At 39.5% G+C, this 21,447-nt stretch overlaps 1 protein-coding gene across 1 annotated transcript in view; it reads right to left on the bottom strand.

Moving 5' to 3' along the window:
• ALG13 (ALG13 UDP-N-acetylglucosaminyltransferase subunit) overlaps positions 1-21,447 on the bottom strand; it is a 30,951-nt gene that overhangs the window by 1,984 nt on the left and 7,520 nt on the right. Inside the window, exons 7-26 of the mRNA XM_052673583.1 lie at positions 20,803-20,853; positions 19,960-20,006; positions 18,880-18,952; positions 16,947-17,028; positions 16,370-16,550; positions 15,404-15,479; positions 14,543-14,651; positions 13,346-13,410; positions 12,373-12,473; positions 11,487-11,614; positions 10,542-10,779; positions 10,276-10,389; positions 9,898-10,054; positions 7,993-8,128; positions 7,617-7,652; positions 7,432-7,487; positions 6,756-6,818; positions 6,228-6,396; positions 5,028-5,153; positions 498-538 (exon numbers count right to left, since the gene is read on the bottom strand). Coding sequence (XP_052529543.1) covers positions 498-538; positions 5,028-5,153; positions 6,228-6,396; positions 6,756-6,818; positions 7,432-7,487; positions 7,617-7,652; positions 7,993-8,128; positions 9,898-10,054; positions 10,276-10,389; positions 10,542-10,779; positions 11,487-11,614; positions 12,373-12,473; positions 13,346-13,410; positions 14,543-14,651; positions 15,404-15,479; positions 16,370-16,550; positions 16,947-17,028; positions 18,880-18,952; positions 19,960-20,006; positions 20,803-20,853 — 2,049 coding nt within the window. The remainder of the gene's footprint in view (positions 1-497; positions 539-5,027; positions 5,154-6,227; positions 6,397-6,755; positions 6,819-7,431; positions 7,488-7,616; positions 7,653-7,992; positions 8,129-9,897; positions 10,055-10,275; positions 10,390-10,541; positions 10,780-11,486; positions 11,615-12,372; positions 12,474-13,345; positions 13,411-14,542; positions 14,652-15,403; positions 15,480-16,369; positions 16,551-16,946; positions 17,029-18,879; positions 18,953-19,959; positions 20,007-20,802; positions 20,854-21,447) is intronic.

Here is a 21,447-nt window from a genome sequence, read left to right as displayed (position 1 = left end):
CTACTGTAGGATGATGTTACATACGAAGGAGAAAAAAAAGAATACAGACTGTCAGAAAATTTGCTGCAATAGCTGCAACTACCAACTCAGTTCTAACCTGTTTTAATTCTTAAGAGGGAGTTCTGATTCTCTATAATTGACTTTGTTGTATTCAAGATTTTTCCATTTCTTTAGTTGAAGAATCTGGCATAGTGCTTTTACTTCTCAGAGTTCCAGAGTCACCTATGACTGCTGGTGCACAGACAATTGTTGCATACAGTGCTCGAGCAATGGTTCCCAGACAGAGAAATGGTGCTAACTGGTCAGAGCCATGCACACCCCAGAGGACTCAAACCATTTGAGTTAGAACACCTCCAACCAAGCTTATTTGTAATGATTGTCAGCTACACAGTATGCACATTTAGCACACCTGGAAGTCTTAAATACATCAGTACATCTGACAAGAAAAGCAGCAGTTTTTACAGGCAATTTGCTGTAATCACTTTAAAAGCACTTACTTGCAATCCCAGATTAAAATAATACTGCAAGACCTTTGTATCTGAAATTAAAGGATACGGCATTAAAGAGCAGATGAGCATAAACTGATGAGCATAAAGAATTCTACATACATCGAGAATATTTTAAGTCACTTCAGTAACTATTCTAGCATTATTTTTTCTTCAGTGTTTTAAGGCTAAAAAGTATATATTGAGTTTAACTGGTTGCTATAAATACTGCATCTTTAAGCTAATCCAGTTAGATGTCTGTTTAGTATACTGGAGAACTTGCTCCCAGCAATCCCAGCAGCTTAGAGGAACTTTAAAAAGAGTTGCCAAGCATAATATGATTTTCAAAGTCTTAACAGTCCCAGAAGAGTGAAGCTGTTTAAAACCTTCCAGGTTTGCCAGTGAAAGCAGAAAAGCAAGCATGTTTTAAACCCATGATGCAGTAACAGAACAGTGCATAAGAAACTCATTTCTCAGTCTTTAATAAAGACTTGTTTTAAAGGCTCAGGAAGGACACAGCAACAGGTTAGGTCTCATTCAGTACTGAGAGGACCTGAATAAATCAAAGCAGCAAAGCAGAACAACTTGAGATAAGCAAGCCAGTAAGGATTTCAACTGTGGGTTATAAGGGAACTCTGGAAGTGTTGCTGATTTCTTACCACCTCTGTTCTTCCCTCGACTAGAGCCTCCACATGGCTTTCCTGCTTGCTATTCAGCTACTGCACACGCATGCTTTCACAGCCCTGCTCTTCTCTAGTACTGAGTATTGTTGTCTGCTGCAAGCAGGAATAGAATGGGAAATGCAAATCCCTACTTTGAAATGAATGAGGACTGGTTCCTCTTTTGCCAATTCTCAACTCTTTCACTGTTCAGCATATTGGACACATCAGGGCACAATCTACTTAAATGCAAGGAAGGATCTGTGTGCATTTGCCAAAAACAGCTAACAGCTTATGCTCAAAAGTGCTGCTGATTTGGCTCTGACATTAAACAGTTAAATATTAAAAATAACTGGAAGGCTCACACAAATGTCAGCTTCTTAGTATCTAGCTGAAGCTGCATCTACCTTGGAAAAATGATTTTTTTAATCTGATTTTGTTTTTCAATTGATTATGCAAATATATGCAAAACAAGCCTAAGAACTGAATGAAACAGCTGCTTCATAACAGAGATAACAGTGCAAAGGAGGAGCTGGGAGACTGAGGTGACAAACTAATACAGGAAATACTGATGTCTGGAGAGTTCTGCAACAGAAGCCACTACAGTAGGGGACCAGTTTTTCGTCTATATTCCTCTTTCAGATGTCTAGAAGTCAAGTCAGTCTTCAGTATAACAAAACTACCATGTGAAATAACAGCTAAGCCAGAAGAAGTTCACCACCATGGCATGAAAATATGAAGATCACATCAACTACTGATAAAATTTAATCTTAGGGTGCATGAGGACAAAGTCTGCTTTTCAGTTGAGTAGCTGAGATCAATCCTGAATGCTGCCACAGGAAAGGAGCAGTCTCCAGAACAGCAAGCAGCCTACGCAGCTGCTTCAAACGCGAGGGAGCAGATGAGAGTAAGATACCGAAGGTCACTGTGTTAATAGAAGCCATTTCACAAGCCCTAAACGTCACCAAAAATATTCCAGCAACTCTGGGAACTGGGATACAGCTGTATCAATGAATATTAAGGCACCATCTTCCTCACCAGTCTGTGACTTCAGCCCGTTAAAGTCAGATTTCAAACCATGCCAGGCCAAATACCAGTCATACAGGTTTTTTGTTTTTGTTTTTTCAAGCAAACTGCACAGAACTCTCAAGTATACACAAATATACACAAACACTTTAACATGCCCTACTCCAAAACTGCTGGATTTCTCAACCTAAAGATTATGCAGTGACACTGCAGTGACACTCAGCGTCTCCTTGCAGAAAAGGAAAAATGCTACATGCAACTTCTTATTAGCTACTAACCATAAAGTCCTGGGGAGAAAAAAAAAATTGGAGCCTATCCCCAGAAGGACATGGCCAGTATGACGATAAGAGAGCTGAAGAGGTGCAGGCAAGGGTCTGAAGAGATTATTAATCCACATCCACTGCAGATTCTTGTCAGCATACTTAACACCCAATTCTCCCAAGTGCTGAAAGCCTCAGTAAAAGGCATTTAACTGAAGCGGAAGACAATTAACTCTGATGTGTATATAAAATAATCTCCAGTGGTACTGCTGCAGTAGGGAAGCAGGAAGTCAAATACTCCAGATTAAAAAACAGCAATTGAGAATACCAGCAAAGAAGTTATTGCAAAACACATTAGCAATGCCTCTAAGAGAAGACCTTGAGCAGTCTTGCCATGAAGTTTTTGCATCCTGCTTACTTCCAGATCAACGGCTGACAAAATAAACATGTTACATGGTAAATGCAACTGAAAGAATCCTTAACGTTCTGGCCCAAAGCTGCTTTACAATCCAGCAGATGCAGCTATCTGAACTGTAGATATAAACAGTAGCTCTTTATATTATCTAAGATTGGCCCTCTAGGACTAGTACTTTCATGCGACTTCCCCACAAGGACAATGAAACTACTTCAAATGGCAGTATGCTGAACTGAGCATGAAGACAATTTGCATTACTGAAGTATTTGATGCTCCACCTTCAAATAGATTTCAGAATAAAAGTAAGAAGCTCTCTATTCTGAAGCAGTAGAACTCAGAACTGCCATACATCTAAAATACAGCCAGTTCCAAGAGCATGCTGTTTTTGTTTTGTTTTTCCAGGGTGATGGTGGTGAAGAAATCAAGTCAGATAGTGAGAGTGAAACTGTGGCGTTCAAAATGGTGGAAAAAGAAATGGATTTTACAGACCCTATAGTTATGCAGACGGTTCTTTCCCTTGTTCAACCCTAAATGAAAGGCTACTTGTCCATATTAGCAGAAGAGAAAGTGGGAGATTCAGGTATTCCAGCTAAAGGTAAGCCTTTGATAAAAGTCACAGCAGCCTCTCTGTCTCTCTAGATGGCTACAGAAACACACACAGACATTCAAACCCAGTCTTATGAGAGGAATACATAAAAAACATGTTTTTCGGCCAACGCGCAGAGATAGACCCAGTGCAAGAGCAACAAACACAAGCTGACAGTTCTGCACTGCTGCTCTCAAGTACAGGCTACAGCTCATCTTTAGCTTGGCCTCAGTACTGCCAAAAACAGCCCGTGTGCTACCTGCCAAAGGAGGCAGTGACAGCTGAAGCTGTTGTATTCGCTGCAGCTGCAACACAGGTAAGCCATGACTGAACACCAGCACTTATCCAGAGCATCTGTGCTCCAGCCTGAGCATGACACTATGACCAAATAAACCTTCCTATCACAATAAGCAGGTTGAGTAACCAAATCTGCTTTTACAGTTCTTCTAAATTTTACTCCTTAGGGCAGTTTGAGCCAGTGCACCATCAGAGGGCTGAGCATGGGGACATGCACAGGGAAGAAAGATTTTCTACAGCTGCCCAAAACTACATACAGCCATGAAATTCTTTATCAGCTGAGACAGTGCATCACAATAGTTTTATCTGCCTTTTGAGATGTGTGCAGCGATGTGATAGTGGCACACTTGGGCCTCAGAGCATTCCTACCTAGAGCAAAGCAAGATACATAGCATAACAATAAGCAGCACTGTCAATTCTTACAGCTGAGGCACTTAACTCACAGTCGAGGACAGCAGATGGCTTGATCTTTAGGTTATTAAACAGAATTCTGCAAACTCCAGGCCCAATTTGTGTCCTGAAAGCCGCAATGACAGAACAAGGGGCAATATTAATAAAATCCCAAATCAAGCACTGCTGCTGCGCTGTTTACCAAGCTATGCTGCCTGATGCAACTTTGCACAGCATGCAGGTATTAAGCAGAAAGTGCCAGCTGATTAAAGACCACCACAACGAAACTCAAGTTCAGCTGACAAAGTTGAAAGCCAATTTTGAGTGCTATGGCTACTGCATTGGTCCTTCCATGCTTGTTGCTTGGGAGCAAAAATCCACCTTAAAAAATGCTGTTATAACCAATGACAGAAAGGCTGTGCATTCACAGAACAGAAACCCTTACACTCATATTTATGATAATACAGAATGGCATCTAAGAGTAACACTTCTATATAGAAGTATATACTATATATATATTTTCTATATAGTATATAGGACAACACACAATATCCACTGAACTGTGCAATACCAGAACTTTCAATGCATTTAAAAAAAAAAAATCAAGTTATCAGAAAAATTATTCCATGCAGTGCTGATAAGATACAGAACATGCACTCTACTCTCCACTGATACCTGGATCTTTAGGATGTGGTCTAAAGTTGTGGTAAATCATGTTTGAGCCTGATACAAACTTATTATTCAGAACTAGGAATTTTTACCATAAGCATCAAAATATTTTTATCTGCCTCTGAGCTGCAGGGAGCCATTTCTTGTCACTACAGGTATTCTGTTCAGTATCATAAAGAAAATAAGTCAGAAGTGTGCTGAAGTGCAGCAATAATAGAAAGAACAAAACATCTTCATTACCTCTAGGCAGATCGTTGCCACTGGGATCACAAGAGTAAGGTGGAGGAATGGCACCAGCTTCTCCCATCTCATTGGCTGGAGGAAGAGGAGCTGAATAAATTGGGAATGGCAGTGAAGAAACTGGTACTATTAGAAGGAAACAAAAGTCAAGTTTACAATGGCTTCTTATTCGAGCAAGGAAAATGGTAAGTTACACAGTCAGGCCTGGACTTCCTTCCTTTCAGCTCAGTGACTAACTTCAATTCTCTTTAATAATTGCTTCCCTCCCACTTTAAAAGCAGCCCAAAAGAAATTTTAAAACCAGATAGGAAGGTTCCAATTTCAGATGCCTTAGCTGTTTGTCTGTTCTCAAGCTTCGTATTTCAGTTAAGAACAAACGTTTCTTTTTCAATCAGTTCTTCATACTAGAAGTAGGTCAGGCTTTTCTTACATAATTATCTGTCCTAGAACAGGGAACAGAATACTCTAAGCCATCAAAAGCATCACAATAAACCTACAAAAATAAGGCAACGTTCAAGTATCAGGCAGAAGTTTGTAGACAAATTTCTGTTGAATATTTATTAGGTGGCCCACATCTCTAGAACACTGGCAGGTTCCTCATAAAGCTGTCATCAAGTAGACAGCTTACAGAGAACTGCACCAACTGAACTCTCAAGTGCGAAAAAAAATAATCAAACAAATAGAAAAGTAGAAGGAGGGTTTCTTTTTTTCCCCTCATGCTAAACAAAAAGGTACGGAAACCAAGAAAAATCCTCTTTGTAAAAGGGAAGTCTTAAGACAAACAAATCACAAAAATGAACTGGATTCAGTGCTTGAACTCGTGACTCTTCTGGAAGATACAGTGAAACCTTGAAATTTGCACCAGTAGCCCAACATACCAGAAATTAACCATACAAAACAGGGAGAAGCAACCATGAACTTGTCTTTAAAAAGGAACCTGGTAGTGAAACACCTGGCACTGAAGGATAAAGACAGGTGGGGTGAGGGAAACAACCCCAGAGCAGAGACTGCCAGTTCCCATGCAAGAACAGAGGCAAGCATCCCCTTCAAAGCATGGAAACATGGAAGTCATCAGTAGCTGTGTAACTTTATTGCCATGTAATTTTCCACATTTATTTTGGATACGTGGAAACAAAGCAGGAGAGAAGGCGGCAACTGAAAGCTTAGACCATCAAAGACCAAAGCCTTAGCACACTCTACCTGGCCTCCCTACAGAAGTGGGAGATATAAGAACAGGTTGAATTGCTGTTTGTGGGGGAACAGCTGTTGTGACACTGGCTTGTGTGGAGGCAGAGTTTGAGGAGAAGACTGTAGGTGGAGCAGCATTAACACCTGCGGAGGTAGCGATTACTGCAGAGTTCACCATCACCTGCAAGAAAGTCAGAGTATTCAGTACACTACCTCTGTAACTCGCTGTGACAAGAGCTATGGAAACATCACAGACTCAAAAAGTTTTCACTTCACAAAAATGCATTTTGAAAGCTCTAGCTGTACAGACAGCTAGTTATCCAAGTTTCTCTAAAAACTGGCTGGAAAAATGCCAACCTAAAAATAACAGTAAGTTGCAGGAACCTGCAAACGCATCTTTTCACTCCATTATGCTGTATTTATAGAGGATTATATTCTTTGTAACAAAACCGTGTAAGAGAGGAAGAATAAAATCCCAAAGAGACCAAACACAGCAGTCATCCCTCCAAAGAGCTACCACAGTAACATACTACACGTTACCTTCTGGGGATAGCTGTAGGAAGCCACTCCATCTTGAGGTGACACAGCCAATGGCCCTTCTTCCTGAAGGGATTCCAAAGTAATGTTCCATTTTAGAAGCAGAGAAGTAACAAAACCACAAATGCTGGATTTCTAAGAATCTTCCAATTATGAACTACACTAAGCTCCTTTCGTAACTCATGAGAGATCAGTTTCATCTGATGTGCACAGGACTGGATTTCACACCCACTGTAGTTGAGCAGGTGAATGGAGAACTTGAAAGGTAGCCATTGACTAGTTTCAGATAAGAAAATTCAATGCCAGTTCTATCAAAGGTGAGATATTTTCCATCACACATTGGTGGAATGAGACTAACTAGTATATGACTTGACAAGAGGCATGGCAAAAGCAAGTGCTGTCTGGAACAGAAAAAGAAGTAAACAGTGCTCAGACAGTTGGCAGAGGGGAAAGATAGAAAGTACAGTTTAGATGTACTTATAAACTCCAACAAAAACCCTCACCATTTAAAAAGAAAGGAGATGGGAGGGGAGAACTAGAGAAGTAAAACTATCAATCCTTTGTGACAAAACCAGTTTCTGACCTACTATGTTAAGCCTGGTTCCAAAGACAGGTTCCATGAAGAATGCTACACATACCTGAAGATTAGGAATCTGAACAGGCAGGGACAAACACTTACCAAGTTTGCTGTAGGTTCTGCTGAACTAAATACTGCTGCCGTTTCACAGTCTGGATCTGAAAGACATAGGCAAAGTTAATAAAAAAAAATACAGCATTATATCTAATTGTTCAGAATCTTTTTAAAAAGTTGTAATGAGCACATACACCAAATGTAGTATCAGTAAAGACTAACATTTTATTTACCTGGAGGTGCATACAGATATTCTTCATGAAATTTCCCTAGAAGGGAGAGAACAGAAAGCTTTGATTCCAGAAAAATAGAAGTTCAAGCCAAAGTTACTAAAATTGTATTTCACTGCATTAATTAACTGAACTGCTTTCAATATCATCTTGTTTTATACAGAAAAATAGCAAGATCCAAGATCCTCTTCCCCATTTTGCTATTCCAGCAATATCAAGATTGCTATTGCCAGATCACAGAGCAGCTTGCCTTGCTACAAACCCATGTTATCAAAATAGTGATGTTCTAGCAAGCTTTAATGGAACAGTGACTTTTTTTTTCTTTTTTCTTTTTTTTTTTTAAAATCAGACAAAGATAACTAACTCTTTAAGAACTCACCATTTTCACTTGTTTCTCCTACATCCTCCTCTGAGGGATTCAGGGGCTGCTTGTTGGCTGGAACTGAGTTGGGGCCTCTTCTAGCTACCCAAAAACCTGCTGGACTGTGGACAATTGCAGTAGGGCTACCCTGGCCCTAAAAAGCAAAATAAGAAGTGTGCATTTATAAATAGTATAAGACTTTCCATATTTAACACACAGCCAAATAGAAACAGGCTGGAAAACCAAACTTGCTGTAACCAAAGCTTACTAGAATTCAGTTCCTCCATCCATCTCTTTGCACCCTGCACCCAGTAGGACATATTTCTCTTTTACCTTTCATTCCGCCTACCATCTTTTGCAAAAGTTATTTTTGAAGACTTACAGCTGTCCTACACGACAGGGTCAAGATGTGCTCAGAATGTAGCCAGCTCTGACCTTGGTTCAACCAAAGCTGAAAAAGGAAGCAGACCCCTACCAGCCACTCTCTACCTCCAGTATATACCCCTGTATTCCTCATCTTGAGGTACTCCCACCACACCAACAACCAATGAGTTCATCCAGAAATAGCACATGGCTGGCAGCTGGCGTAGCTCCCGCTGTTTGCACTAGCTGGATCCACACAGACATGCTTGTCATATTCAGAGAGCAGTGCTCATCACGTTTCCCACATTGTCTTTGTATAAAGCCAGCCCTTAGCTGGACAATTACAATCCAGAGTCCTCAAAAGGAGGAACATAGGATTATGAGAAGCATAAGTAAGAGAAACTGATTCACTCTTTTGTAATGACTATGATATTCACTCTCTCCTCAGAAGATAGGACAGCTATGAGACTGAAAAAGAGGCTTATAAGATCTCCAACAGTGAAGTACCGGTGTTGAGTCAGAAGATTCTCCCACCAGGCCTCTAGCAGGATCGCAGATTTTTCTGCAACAAACATTTATCCCCAGGACATGTTAAATTCCTTCAGTGAAGGAGACAGAAAAGATGCAGGGAAGAGACTTAGGCGTTGACACTAACAAAGTGCCTGAATGAACACGAAAAACTACTCATTGGATGCCACAGGTGTACAGCTTAGCAATGGGAAGGAAGAAAAACAAGCCAGAAATCTATCCTGATTTAATGGGAGGGGGAATGGAGAAGAAAAAGGAGCATTACAAGATATTGCCCCTACTTCTTGACAGCCTTGGAAGAAATAAGAGCAAAGATCACACATTTAATAGGCAGATGAATAAACAAAGGCTGCTGAAAAAACACTGAGCAGATTCATCCTCTCATCTATTTAAATACAAGTGTAACTTGTATTAAGCTTAGATAAAAAATGAAAGATTGATTTCACTGTTTAAAAATGTATTAGATTGAAGATGAAAGTAGCACACAATGAAGTTTTTAAAAGAAGCTAGATTTGGATTTTTCTCCCATCTCTGCAGCAGAAAAAATGGTTTCAGGAATGTTAGCCCAAAACATCTCAACTGTGAATTCCTAGGAATAATCTACGCTATCACTGTACAGCTTCTGAAACTAGTTACTCAAACCACAAATTAGGAGTACAGCGAAACAACTGAAGTACTACCTCCCGCAATACTTACAATCAGACAGACACTGACTGTAGGAAGGAATTTTTTCTCCCCCAAATCTCATTTTCAAATTGTCATGGGAAGTAAAAATACAGCCCTAATTTTATTAAAACACGCTAAAGAGAAAACAAAACAAATGCTGCTGGACAGAAAGAGGAACAAGAGAAAGAAAGGAAAAGCTTAGAAAACTAGATGCTTCAAGCAGAGCTTTCGAGATCTCCTCCAATTTCAGCCTTCCCTTCCCCTCCTGCTAAAGCTCATTCCAAGAAAAAAATAATATTTAATTATAATGCATAATTTTTTAAGAAGCTTTGAGAAGCTTCAACATACTCATCATTCATAACTTACTGCTAAAGCAGGAAAAGAAGTTTCATCCCCTTCTTCAATTTCATAGAAAGTTATTGTTTCTTCTGACCCTTGAGGCTCTTCTCCATTCTCTGGTACAAACCCATACTGACATTCCTTATTCACACACTGCATCTGACGGCGGCTACGGCTGTATGAACTTAAAAGAAAAAAAAAAAAGAAAGGTTAAGAATCACTGCTATCTGGATTTTTCACCTTAGTTTTGTTGCTTGATTTTAACTCTCTTCAGAAAGGCACAATAATCCCAGTGTTCAATACTGTGCCATTAACAGTTAACTCAGCCCTCTACATCCCTCTCCCACCACCCTCCCCAGCTCTTTTGGTGTTCAACGTTCTGTAAAGAGGTTTGTATGCACTTACCGTGACCTGCAGGAGAAACTGTCATAGCTCTGATAGCATCTCTTTCCTGGACTGGGGTAGAATGCTATTTGAGGGCCAACCATGTTGTGCCTGTTTATAAATCGGGCAGATCCCCTAAGTTTAAAGGGTAAAAGGTGCAATTACCAGGAAGTGCCTCTCAGATGGAACTCTTCTATAGAGTTATCTATTAAATAGCACAAGCTCTCTCCTAACTAGTCCACAGCAAGAACAGAGAACAAGCAGTAACCTCAGATAAGGCTTCATACCTTGGCATTCCAAATCCACGGTTATGCCTCTGGGGAGGATTCTGAGGATGATAGGGTCCATAAGGTGCCATGTTTCCACCACCCTGTGAACAGTGAACTGGAGGAGAGCGCCCTGAGGGAACACCATGCTGTAGCCGGGGTGGGAGAACTGGCTGGCCCCTACTATAAGCCATTGTCATAAAGACCTCCTTTCCACGAACTTTCTTAAGCAATCTCTTCCGTGTTTTCACATCCATTTCTGCAGTTTCAGTTAAGGACAGAAAACAAAAGTTTATACTTTAAGCAGCTTACTCTAGAGCTATGTTTTCTTTCTCTCATTTGAGAAGAGTCATTATTTAGATATATCGAAGAGAATCAACAGCCTATTCCAGGGCAGGGAAGAAGCATCCAAAACACACAAACTTCATATCCTCGTTTTGAAGAGCCTAACATGCATTCTGAACTGCATACAAGCACCTCGCTCACATGAACACATTCCCAGTTTCAACTGATCAAACCAGTATTTGCAGTATTCAAACACCTTCCTAAAAGCTACATTTATTCAATCAGAAAACCATTCTCTAAACAAAACAAATACAATTCCTGTTTACTTCAATAGCAAAACTCTAATCCTTCCATACACCTCTTCTAAGGCCAAATCTGATATACTTTTTGGCTCACGGATCGAATCTTCATAAATAGTTCTCAAATGTCAAAACTCTTCTTAAAATTCTGAGCAACATGAACCTTTCTGTGTATTTTCAAGGGGTTTGCTATTTTGCATATGGAAACTCAACCTTCTGTCTGAAGCATCAGTTTACATGAAGTCCTTGTCACAACTAGATTTTATATCACAGGCCAAGTTAAGTTACTTTCAACATCTAGAGACTGGTATTGCTAAAATTTGTCCTTCCCTATCCTACCTCTCTCTAAAGGAAGGAACACCTCTGGAAAACTTGTACAAACCTATTCCTGAGAAGTATCCACCTGCTACTTTCTGATAGCTTCCTCCTTTTCGGCTGGGAACCACATTCCAAGCAAGGACAGGTGCCACTTGTGTCACTGGTTTTAGGTTTGCCAAAGGAACGGTATGCCTACATGAAAAACACTCATGTTAGCAGCGCTGCAAGAATACATTATGTGCAGGAACACAGCAACATATGCTGAAGCAACACTACAAAAAAGAAAATAGGGAAAAGGCAAAATCATTGACTATAGGGAGCTTCGGGGGAATAAAAAAAACCTTGTTCTCTGAAGCACGTATTACTGTTACTTGTATATTTTGTACATTAGAAAAGGTAAGGTAGGATTCAGTCCCAGCTACTGACTTCACAGGTCAAGCCCTTTTTCCCTACATTGGTATACCTTCAGAAGTCCGTCCGGAAGGAATTAAAGAGACAGAATTTCTGCAAAATGTAGGTAAGCCTAACTGCAGATTTGGAGAAGGGCAAATGCTTTGAACAGCAAGGTGGTGAGTGTGATGAGATTCATCATAAACATCCATTATTTTCTGGGATTACAACATAAAAGCTTCAGAGAAACTGGTAGCAGTGAATAATTTGCTATCCAGGAGTTATGCCCAAACTGCAGAGATTCTTGAGAAGAATAAGACTCCACATAAAGCATCATAATGATTTCTGCTATTTTAAACAAGTGAATTTTTCCTGTAACATCTTAGTTGAAGAGAGATAACCAACAAAGAAGCAAGTCTCCCTCTAGCAGCCACAATTATTTCAAAGCCTCATTTCTCTTTTCTTCTTAAAGTATCTTAACAACCCTATCTTAACCATCTGTGACTGCACAGACTCCACTATAAAAAGTTCAGACATGAAACTGTCACCAGATTGCTTACTTTTCTGCCAGCTCCTCAATGAAAACAGTCACCGTGTTGCCATCCTGCCCAACTTCCTGGATATGAGCATTGTAATACTTACCTCCAGGATCCAGACGCACCTGGAGGGAGAACAAGGGAAGCCCTGAAAAAACTAAACAGCATCAGGGGACCAAATACTGCCTACAAACCAGCAAAGTTCCTACCCCCTAGCTGATTTTATGTTATGAACTGGGCTCAGCAATATCAAATACTAACAGACCAGGCAAGATAGACAGCACCATACTACTTTAAGAAAAGAAGGAAAAGAAACAGTCTTGCAAGCAATGTGTAAACTCCTGTAAAACAGGCTTAAGAAGATGGATTTCTGCCTTCTAACTTACTTTCACACACTGTGTCAAACAGATAAGGACCACTATGTAAGAACTTGAGCAGAACAAAATATAAAGCAAGAAAGCTCTAGTGAGCAAGAAGAGTCACTAAATGACTTATCAGCACCACCTCAAAGTGATTTTAAGAAGTACATCTTCACTACATACAACATGAGAACAAAAGGGAAGTTGACTTTGATTTCAGCATTTCCCAGCCACTCTTCTCTTCCCTCTCAGTTACTTAAAAGAAACCTGCTACGTTACCACTGAGAAGCAGAAGACTGGACAGACTTGCTGGTGACTTCCAGTGAAAATCTAATAGACAACTACCTCAGTTTTGCACATACTTTGCACTTTGAGCTCCCAGTGCAGAACCTCAGCACTCACATTATTTGTATCACTGGTTCTCAATGAATTTCCAAGTAGCTTTTCATTCACGCCCAATATTTAAAGAAAGATCTTTAGGAAGAAATTTAATTAAAAACTAAAATAAAATTAATAATCACAAGACAGAAAATGAGAAAAGCCCTGGAAGATTCTATGAAGTCATTTCATGGATTACCATGCTCCATGTGAAGTAGCTTTAGTAATTTACCATAACTGAACCTCCTTTGAGTACTAACCTGACACTTGTCTCCTAAATAGTACTGTCTCCCCGCAAACACCATGTAGTCAGTTTTTTGAAGCTCTAAAAACAAACGAATAAATAAATAAAAAGGAGAAAAGCCTAATAAATACTGTTCTTTCTTCAAGTACCCTATAAATACTTCATGATGACTCTCAATTACTAATTAAAGGCCAGGTGTGTTAACATTCCCTATATATATATAAGCATTCCTCACCATAATGATGAAGTAACTCTAGTTGTTCTTAGACCATAACTACCTAAGTCATAAGAGATTAACAATATCTAGCTGATGAAGTAGTAGGCCTACTTAACCTACGTACTGCAATGCTTGTGCCCTTTATGATGGTACTGTGTTAATTCAGCTTTCTCCCTTGTTTTCAGACTTCAATCTTTTCTCCCTCCCCCCTCCTCCCTCCATTCCCTGCCCAGGTTCTCTGTATATCAGTACTCAACACAGATAATTAGTTACAGTACTCCATTTCAAGAATTTAATGACAATCATTGTTACTTATGCAGCTGCGAAGATGCTGGAGTTCTTCAGTATGCAAAGCTCTCCAGGTCAAATATCAATGATGCAACTTCAAAATTCATCTTCCTTGGCAACTTGTTCACACACCAGCCACAGTGTATTGCCATAAAACAGCAACTATTGAACCCACAAAGACCACAAAATCTCTCTAGGATGCTCAAGCCCAGGAGAGCTGGGAAGCAAAAGACAACTCATTTCATGTGACACATCTCACTGCTAAAGTTGAGACCTTCATTATGACAGAACACAATCTAAAACACTGCTTTAGGAGTCCTCAGGCATACCATTAAAAATAAACACCTGTAGGCTCAAATTTGGATGACTCCCAGCACAACTGAATAGTAACACAGAATTCTGTTCTGTACTCTGCCTTGAGTCTTGGTATTTCCTACATTATAGCCATTAAGCATCAGGCATCACATTTTTAGTAACCTTACAACCATTATACAACACCAAGAACAGGACCTGGTATTTTGAAATGAAACCAAGAAGTAGCTCTGGTAAGAGGACATACAACCTACAAATATCAAGTGGATTAACTAATATCCTTCATACCTCAGCTGTGCTGAAAGAAGGTGTCAAAAGCATCAGATTCATACATTTAATACTGAGCTCACAGCAAAAATAAGGTTTGGATTTAAGGACTTTCTGATTTAAAGATACCTTTTCTGCTGTCCAGCCAAACATCAAATTCCACATTTCGATAAATCTCTGGGTCCAAAGCCTTCAGCACTTTGTAGGGGAAAGGCATTTTTGAGGAATTTTCTGGAGTCTAGAAATAGAGTTGAAATGAGCTACCATTAACAAGCACATTTAAAATGTTCAGCATAATCTCTATTCTACCAACTATGGACCATTCGTCTACACCCAAATTCCCCAAACTTTCACTTCTACTATGCAAAATAAAGACCAAGAACATAAACATGAATTTAGGAATTGAGGATTGTTCAACTCAGAAGCTAAGCTGACAGACTACAGAAAGATCAAAAACAGTCTTAAGAGAAACACTCTGCATTCCTTCAATTCTTTCTGAGTGAAGAGAAACTAGTTAGACCAATGGAGCCACAACTTAAAAATTGGTGGGAATTCCAGTTGTTATATCTGGAAACAGGCATCTAAAGGCCTTTTAAAACCTGTTCCAAAGATATTTACACTGTGCTCAAAATGAAAGTGGGCTGACTTAAGCCACTTTTCAGACAAGCAAACAGCAGACCAGGAAGTGTCTGCTGAGCTCAATTTCTGGAGGGAAAGAAAAAACCCAACAAGCCAGACATCAGCTATAAAAGAACAAGAGGATCTCAAAAAGGAGTAAGGCTTATCCAATTCAAGAAAAACTGGCACAAAATCAAAAGACAGGCAGACAGAAAGAAAAAAAGGAAAAAAAAAAAAAAGCAATCTGCTTTCAAGAAGTTATTTTTAAGAAGTAGAAACATCACCCTAACGTGGGTAACATTCTGCAACAACAGGAGGAGAAAACACAAAACACCCAACCACACACAAGAAATTCTTCCCTAATTGCCAAACCTTTGCTTCTTCAGTGCCTTGTCTGAACTTATCTTCCACTGGATTGTCAGTATCATTGCCTTCCCAGTCATCACCTCTAAACAATTTAAAATAAGATTACAAACGATGCAATGCATAAGTTCTAAGAAGGGTTAAAATAACTAACTTTTCACAAAACCTGAAAAAAGCACCATAGTGCCATCAAGTGGCAGATTTTGCCTGAAACAAAGGCTGTAAGGGAGCAGAGGACAAGTCTTTTCCTAGTTTTAAGATCATGACCCTTACCACCCCCAAACCTATCCCTAAGGATAGCCACTATTTGCATTTGGAAAGGATGAAGATGACCCCACTGAATACATCTGAACTCTCACTGCTGACTATTACACCACTCTGCTCCAGGCACTACAAAACCAGTGTCAGCTGAAAGCTTTCACTAACAGACACACTTTGCCTCAAGCCTTTGTGGTGACTTGTGATTAAAGAACATCAAGGTTTTCGGCAGGTATGCTCGCTGCTTCCCCTCACTCCAACGGATCCAGCAGACTTCAACGATTCCCCCATTTAATTGTCTATATGGGGTACAATTCAATTAAGGAAAAAATACAAATAGGTAATTTTCTCAATAAACTGTTGCCTGTACAAAGCTAAAGAGGCTGAGGAAGCTAGTAGGTCTCTCATCAAGAGAACTCTGATGACAAAGGGAAGATTTTATTTACAAACACTCATTTTACAAAGTTGCATGCAAATATAACACAGCCAGTAGCAGAGGATGTCCAATTCCATGACAATACTAAGCTCTGAAGTACACTGTCTCTTCTACACCACACTTCAGCTTTGAGCCTGTGCCATGAAACACTGTTAGTACCACGTGCGCATTCAAAGGAACTTGGAGAAATCAGCCTACTAACACACTGCCCTTAGCAAGGTTTTAAACTTTATTTATTTCAACATTTCCCTGCTACCATACAATCCCCCATCAAACACTACCTCTTTCCTGATGGATTTCTGGGTACTTTTTCATGAAGACAATCGAAGTTTGTATCCTCGCTTTCTACACAGCCACTGTTTCTGTTCTTCTTGGAACCACTTCGAAACATCTCAACTGCAGACCTTAATTCTTCCTCATCCATGAGGAACACATCTTTGTAGAGGATTTCATATAATACAGCTGGACAAACCAAGACAAAGCTCAGAACAAATTAATATCAGACGTACAACAGCTCCTATTTTCAAGGTAAGCATATCTTTAGGCAATATTTAGGGTTTACAAAACACTTTTAAAAAAAAAAAACAATTTACAAAACACTAAATATATTAAATTCAATTAAGAAGAAGATCATAAAATAATTCAGGTGAAAAAAGACAAATGGAAGGCACTTGGTTCATTATGCTACTTAACAGATAAGTATACTGAGAGTATGCGTACATTAACACAAAAAATGAGCTGCCATCTCTCGCCCTCCCTGTCTCTGGAAACCAGAATAAGCACAGCCTATAAACATACAAAAGCACACAGTTCTCTTTCATAATAAAACAAAACACAACACAATGATTTCAAATTTACCCTGGCAAATAGCAGCATTTGCTTGAAATTGTTTTGTATACACAGAGTCATAATGGCCATTGCCAGAACAGCACAGTAGTATCTGGGAAAATAAAGAAGACAAACTTTAAGGATGGAGAGACATAAAACCCAACACTCCTTACTTGATATTCTAGTTCACGTTCTATTGCATTCAATAGGCAACGTGAACTTAAGGAAACAGTAAATCTTCCAAAGATGAATATGAAAGAGCTGTACAATCAGTTTAAAACTGGATCTTATGAATTTATTTACAAACTTTACAGCTACTATATAAACAAAAACCATTCTTTTGTATATCACAATGCATTAAACAATAAATAACGTCTGTTTCCAGTTCCGCTCTGAAACCATCAGCTGCTCAAGAGGTAAAATTACCATTTATAATTATCATAAATTAAGTTACCATTTAAAACTACCATTAAAAAACAAGCCATCAAATGCAGAATCTATGAAGCACACTGTGCAAGTGTCAAAGGCACACTTCCACACTTCCCCACTGGATGGACCAGAAGAGCACCTGCTGCTCTAGCCGCCCTCCGGAAGTTTTAATAAGTTTTGCTCATACTAATCAACTTTACACTGCAGAATTTTGAGAAGCTGCATGCTTTCTGCAATATATGCACTGATACACATAGAAGATGCATGCTATCACATTCCATCTCAGCACAAGGCCACGAATAGGTAACTGCAACTGGCAAAAGCCCTTGTGCAGCTGTTGTTAGCACAGTGCCAGCAAGGATGCCTCCAGCCACCCAGTAGGATTCGAGATGCCAGGGCTCTTAATTCCATGTGCCTTCTGTTCTAGCAACACAGTCTCTCATCTCATGGTGAAATATGCAAAACCAGAAAGAACTGTAGTGCAGTCTAATAGCAGACAACTCTTAACAAAAGCTCTGGTGGTAAAATCTTTGAGGACAAATGCTCACTTAGACCATACTGCCTGATTTTTAAAGTTAGTGGATTTTGGAATGAGGTTAATCTACACAGAGGAAAAGAATATTTCAAGGGCAAGTGAAGCCCATATAAAGATAGCAGTGTATTAGCCAAGAACAGAAGAGCTAAAGCTGCACAGATTTCAGAACACGCTCACCATTTGAGCACACATAATAGCCCATCCAGAAATGTACACTGCAGCAACTTCACTGGCAGCACACTTGAGCTATTCACATAATTGCATGGGCATATCAATATAAGTCCAGAAAAAAACCAAAAGGGGTCAGATGGGATGTAATACAGAGCATTTCTTGTATAAGTTCCCTTTTTTTTTTTTTTTAAGCTGTTTCATTAGCTCCTTCTTAATGGAACTTGATCTATCATGTCAGCTAAATGAGTCACTTGTTATATTAATCCGTTTCTATCAACATCCCCTCTTCAGGGAGAAAACCTCCACATTTCAGCTGACTTTTAGATGAGAGGCACCAGGATTGGGGAGAATGCCTTCTCACATATGCTCTATTTAGTGTATACACTATACTTAGTGCACATCTCATTCTGCTCTTCCAAAACTCAACCTGGGTATCTCACTGTATCTAGTCAGTTCAGCCCACTTTCCACTAGGAAGTGTTTTCACTCAGCAAAAATTCAGAAAAATGAAATAGCATTCTGGAATTATGTTACCTCTTCCCATTAAAATTAGACTTGTTTCCAACAATGAGCAGTTGTTATAAAAAGATCAACAGGGGAACAGCACACAATCAACCCTCAGTAGCAAAGGTACTACAGTTTGATTAAATCTTGTGCAAATAATGTGCTTCTACCATGAGCAGAAGTCAGCTCTGGGAGTTTGTTCTTAAATGCACAAGGGAAGACTGAGTTAGAGCACAACTCCAGTAGGAAGTTTTCACAATTAAGTGGGACCAGAGGTATCTAGGAGTCAGGGGTAGGGATAAGAAATTGCCTCAGTTCTCCTCACCTTGTCTTCAAAGCCATTGTCTGTAGCATAAGTGGGTGGCCTTCCAGGGTACCGGTACAGAATAAAGTCTCGACTAGGTAAGCAGAGGAAAAATAAGTCTTGAAAGGGTGCACTTTCAGAAGTGTATTATAAAGAAGGCTGAAAGGAGCAGTCTGGATATTCCACTGTTTTTTTGTTTGTTTTTTTACAGAGAAACACTGAATCAGAACATTTTCCCTGACAAATGAGTGCTATCATAAAGCAAATGCTAGATGAGCAAATGACACTCATCTTGTGGAAAAGAATCTGGAAAGGACAGCTACATCTAATCATAGATTATTACACCCATCGTGTTAGATCAAGTACTTATACCCAATGGCAGAGCGCCCAACCAATAAAACAATTAAATTCAGATGATTCCATCACACTTCAGAAGGATTACAACCTCAATATAGGAATCTGGTTACGTCTTGCAAAAGTTCCATTTGCTCCTTCAGTAAGGAAACAGAACCAGCCTGCAAAGAAAGCGTTCTTCCTTTTAATCAGTGGAAATTCATTGTGCTTGTACAGGGACAGCAGCATTCGTTTTTAACTAGACCACCAGCACCTGTACAGGCTTATGCTGCCCTTGAAGAAAGCAGTAGGCGTTCCACATTGAGCAGAGCAATCGTTCCACACAACTAGAGCTCTCAAGAACACCTACACTGAGTTTTAAGCCTGCTTCTAACTACCGCAGCATTCCACTACACAGAACTCCTACTTCTTTCACCTGCTCTCCATTCCTCAACCAATGAAAGGCAACACTTTACTGAGTTTACGATTAGTTAAAGAATAACAAATACTACCGGAAACTAAACTGCCCCTTAATCCACCCTATTAGAACAGGAGCTGTGATGGCACTCATTTACAAGTTAATTGAACTAACTTCTTTAGGGTTGCATTCTTACTATGTTTCGCAAATGAGTGCTCCAGCAACAAACAAAAGGTTCCGGGGGGGAGGGGAGAAAAGGCCAGAACTCAAAACAACTGACAGTCTAAAACAAAGTGAAACTTTAAAAAAAAAAAAAAAAAAAAAAAAAAAAGAGAGAGAGAAAGACTTACTTGTAGATCACTGATAAAGCACTTATTTCCAGCTGGCCAGCACTTTCCTATGTGGGATTAGGAGATTACAAGAGGTAGAAGAGCCATCTTCAACACTAGGAACTCTATACTAGCTCTCCATAGTATTGAAACAACAATAAAATTTAGTTAAGTTTATTCAGATAAATTCAGTTAGATAAAGCAAATAAACAATGAACTGAGAGTTAAGACATCAGGATACCCAGGAAAAAAAAATGTATTTCTCCAGTGTGGAATGGCCATGGTTACCAAACTGATGGCTAAAGATAATTCTGGCAGCCACCCTTAAATACAGCACTCAAGAATTGTGGGGTTTTTAGGTTTTTTTCAATTGAATTTTTTTTTTTTTTTTAAAAAAAAAAAAAACACTGTTTCAGAGACTGCAGTGTTTACCATACTTTCTAGTTTAAGAGTATAAAGAAACAAGAATTAGAACTGTACATTTCAAGGCTGAGGCGAAGGAAGAAAAAAGGAGCTGCAGAGTCCTGTAAACACATATGATATGGTATAGAGCCCATATTTTCCTTTTTTTAAAAAAGGAAATTGCAGCTACAAATAAGGCCTACAAACATGCCTCAGCTTTATTTTCCACTCTGCACTGATAGCTTCTTTGCACCTAAATTCACCACTAAAACACACACACACACACATATGCATATAAATACTCATTACAAAAACACAATATTCCCTATGGAAATGAAACCCCAGGACTGAGGTCTATCTAGTGAAAAAAAAAACAAACGGTATTGAAAACATTATCCAACTACTTCCCTGTTCTGATCATCTCAGAATTTAATATCTACACAAGTGCTAGAGCGTTCTTACCTTTGGATCTCCCAATCGTTCAAGGTATTTCTCAAATGATCCCTCCACATACTTTCAAGAAAAACAAAAAAGAAAATAAGAACTTAGCCAAATTAAACAAACAAAAACGTGTAAAACTAAACATTGTGTCAAAGAAACATCATTACTGGCTGTTGAACAGGACATCCACTGCTGGCTGAGAGAGCAGGGGTATGCACAGAGCAAACACAGCACTGGTCTCTCAAGCCGTATCACTTCAGGCTCTGGTCTGCCTGGGGAATTACTTCAGCTGTTCCCTGTCTCAGGGCACGAGGACGATTCGGGTGTATCAGGGTAGAGAGATACCAAGAGGTCCTCAGAAGCTTAAGAACATAAGTCTGAAAAAGACTCAGCAATTCATTTCCCTCCTAGATTAAGCACTTAAACTGACTGCAGGGAAAGAAAAAAAACCCGTGGCCCTAAAACTGCACAACCCGAGAAAACATATCTCAGCTGTTCTGTTTTCGTTTCTCAGCACCTGAATTGTGGCATCATTAATTAAAACGTCTCAACCTCAGCTGCAGGCAAGTGCCTCCCTAGCCGAAGGGTGACTGCAAGTAAGCAAGGTACAAAACATTAGAGAAGTTGGCACGTTAGAGAAGTTGCTATTAAGATTCTGAGAATCAT

This window comes from Tympanuchus pallidicinctus, unplaced genomic scaffold, assembly GCF_026119805.1.
Source record: "Tympanuchus pallidicinctus isolate F22 unplaced genomic scaffold, pur_lepc_1.0 scaffold13, whole genome shotgun sequence".
Taxonomy (NCBI): domain Eukaryota; kingdom Metazoa; phylum Chordata; class Aves; order Galliformes; family Phasianidae; genus Tympanuchus; species Tympanuchus pallidicinctus.
This window is presented reverse-complemented; position numbering and strand designations above follow the sequence as displayed.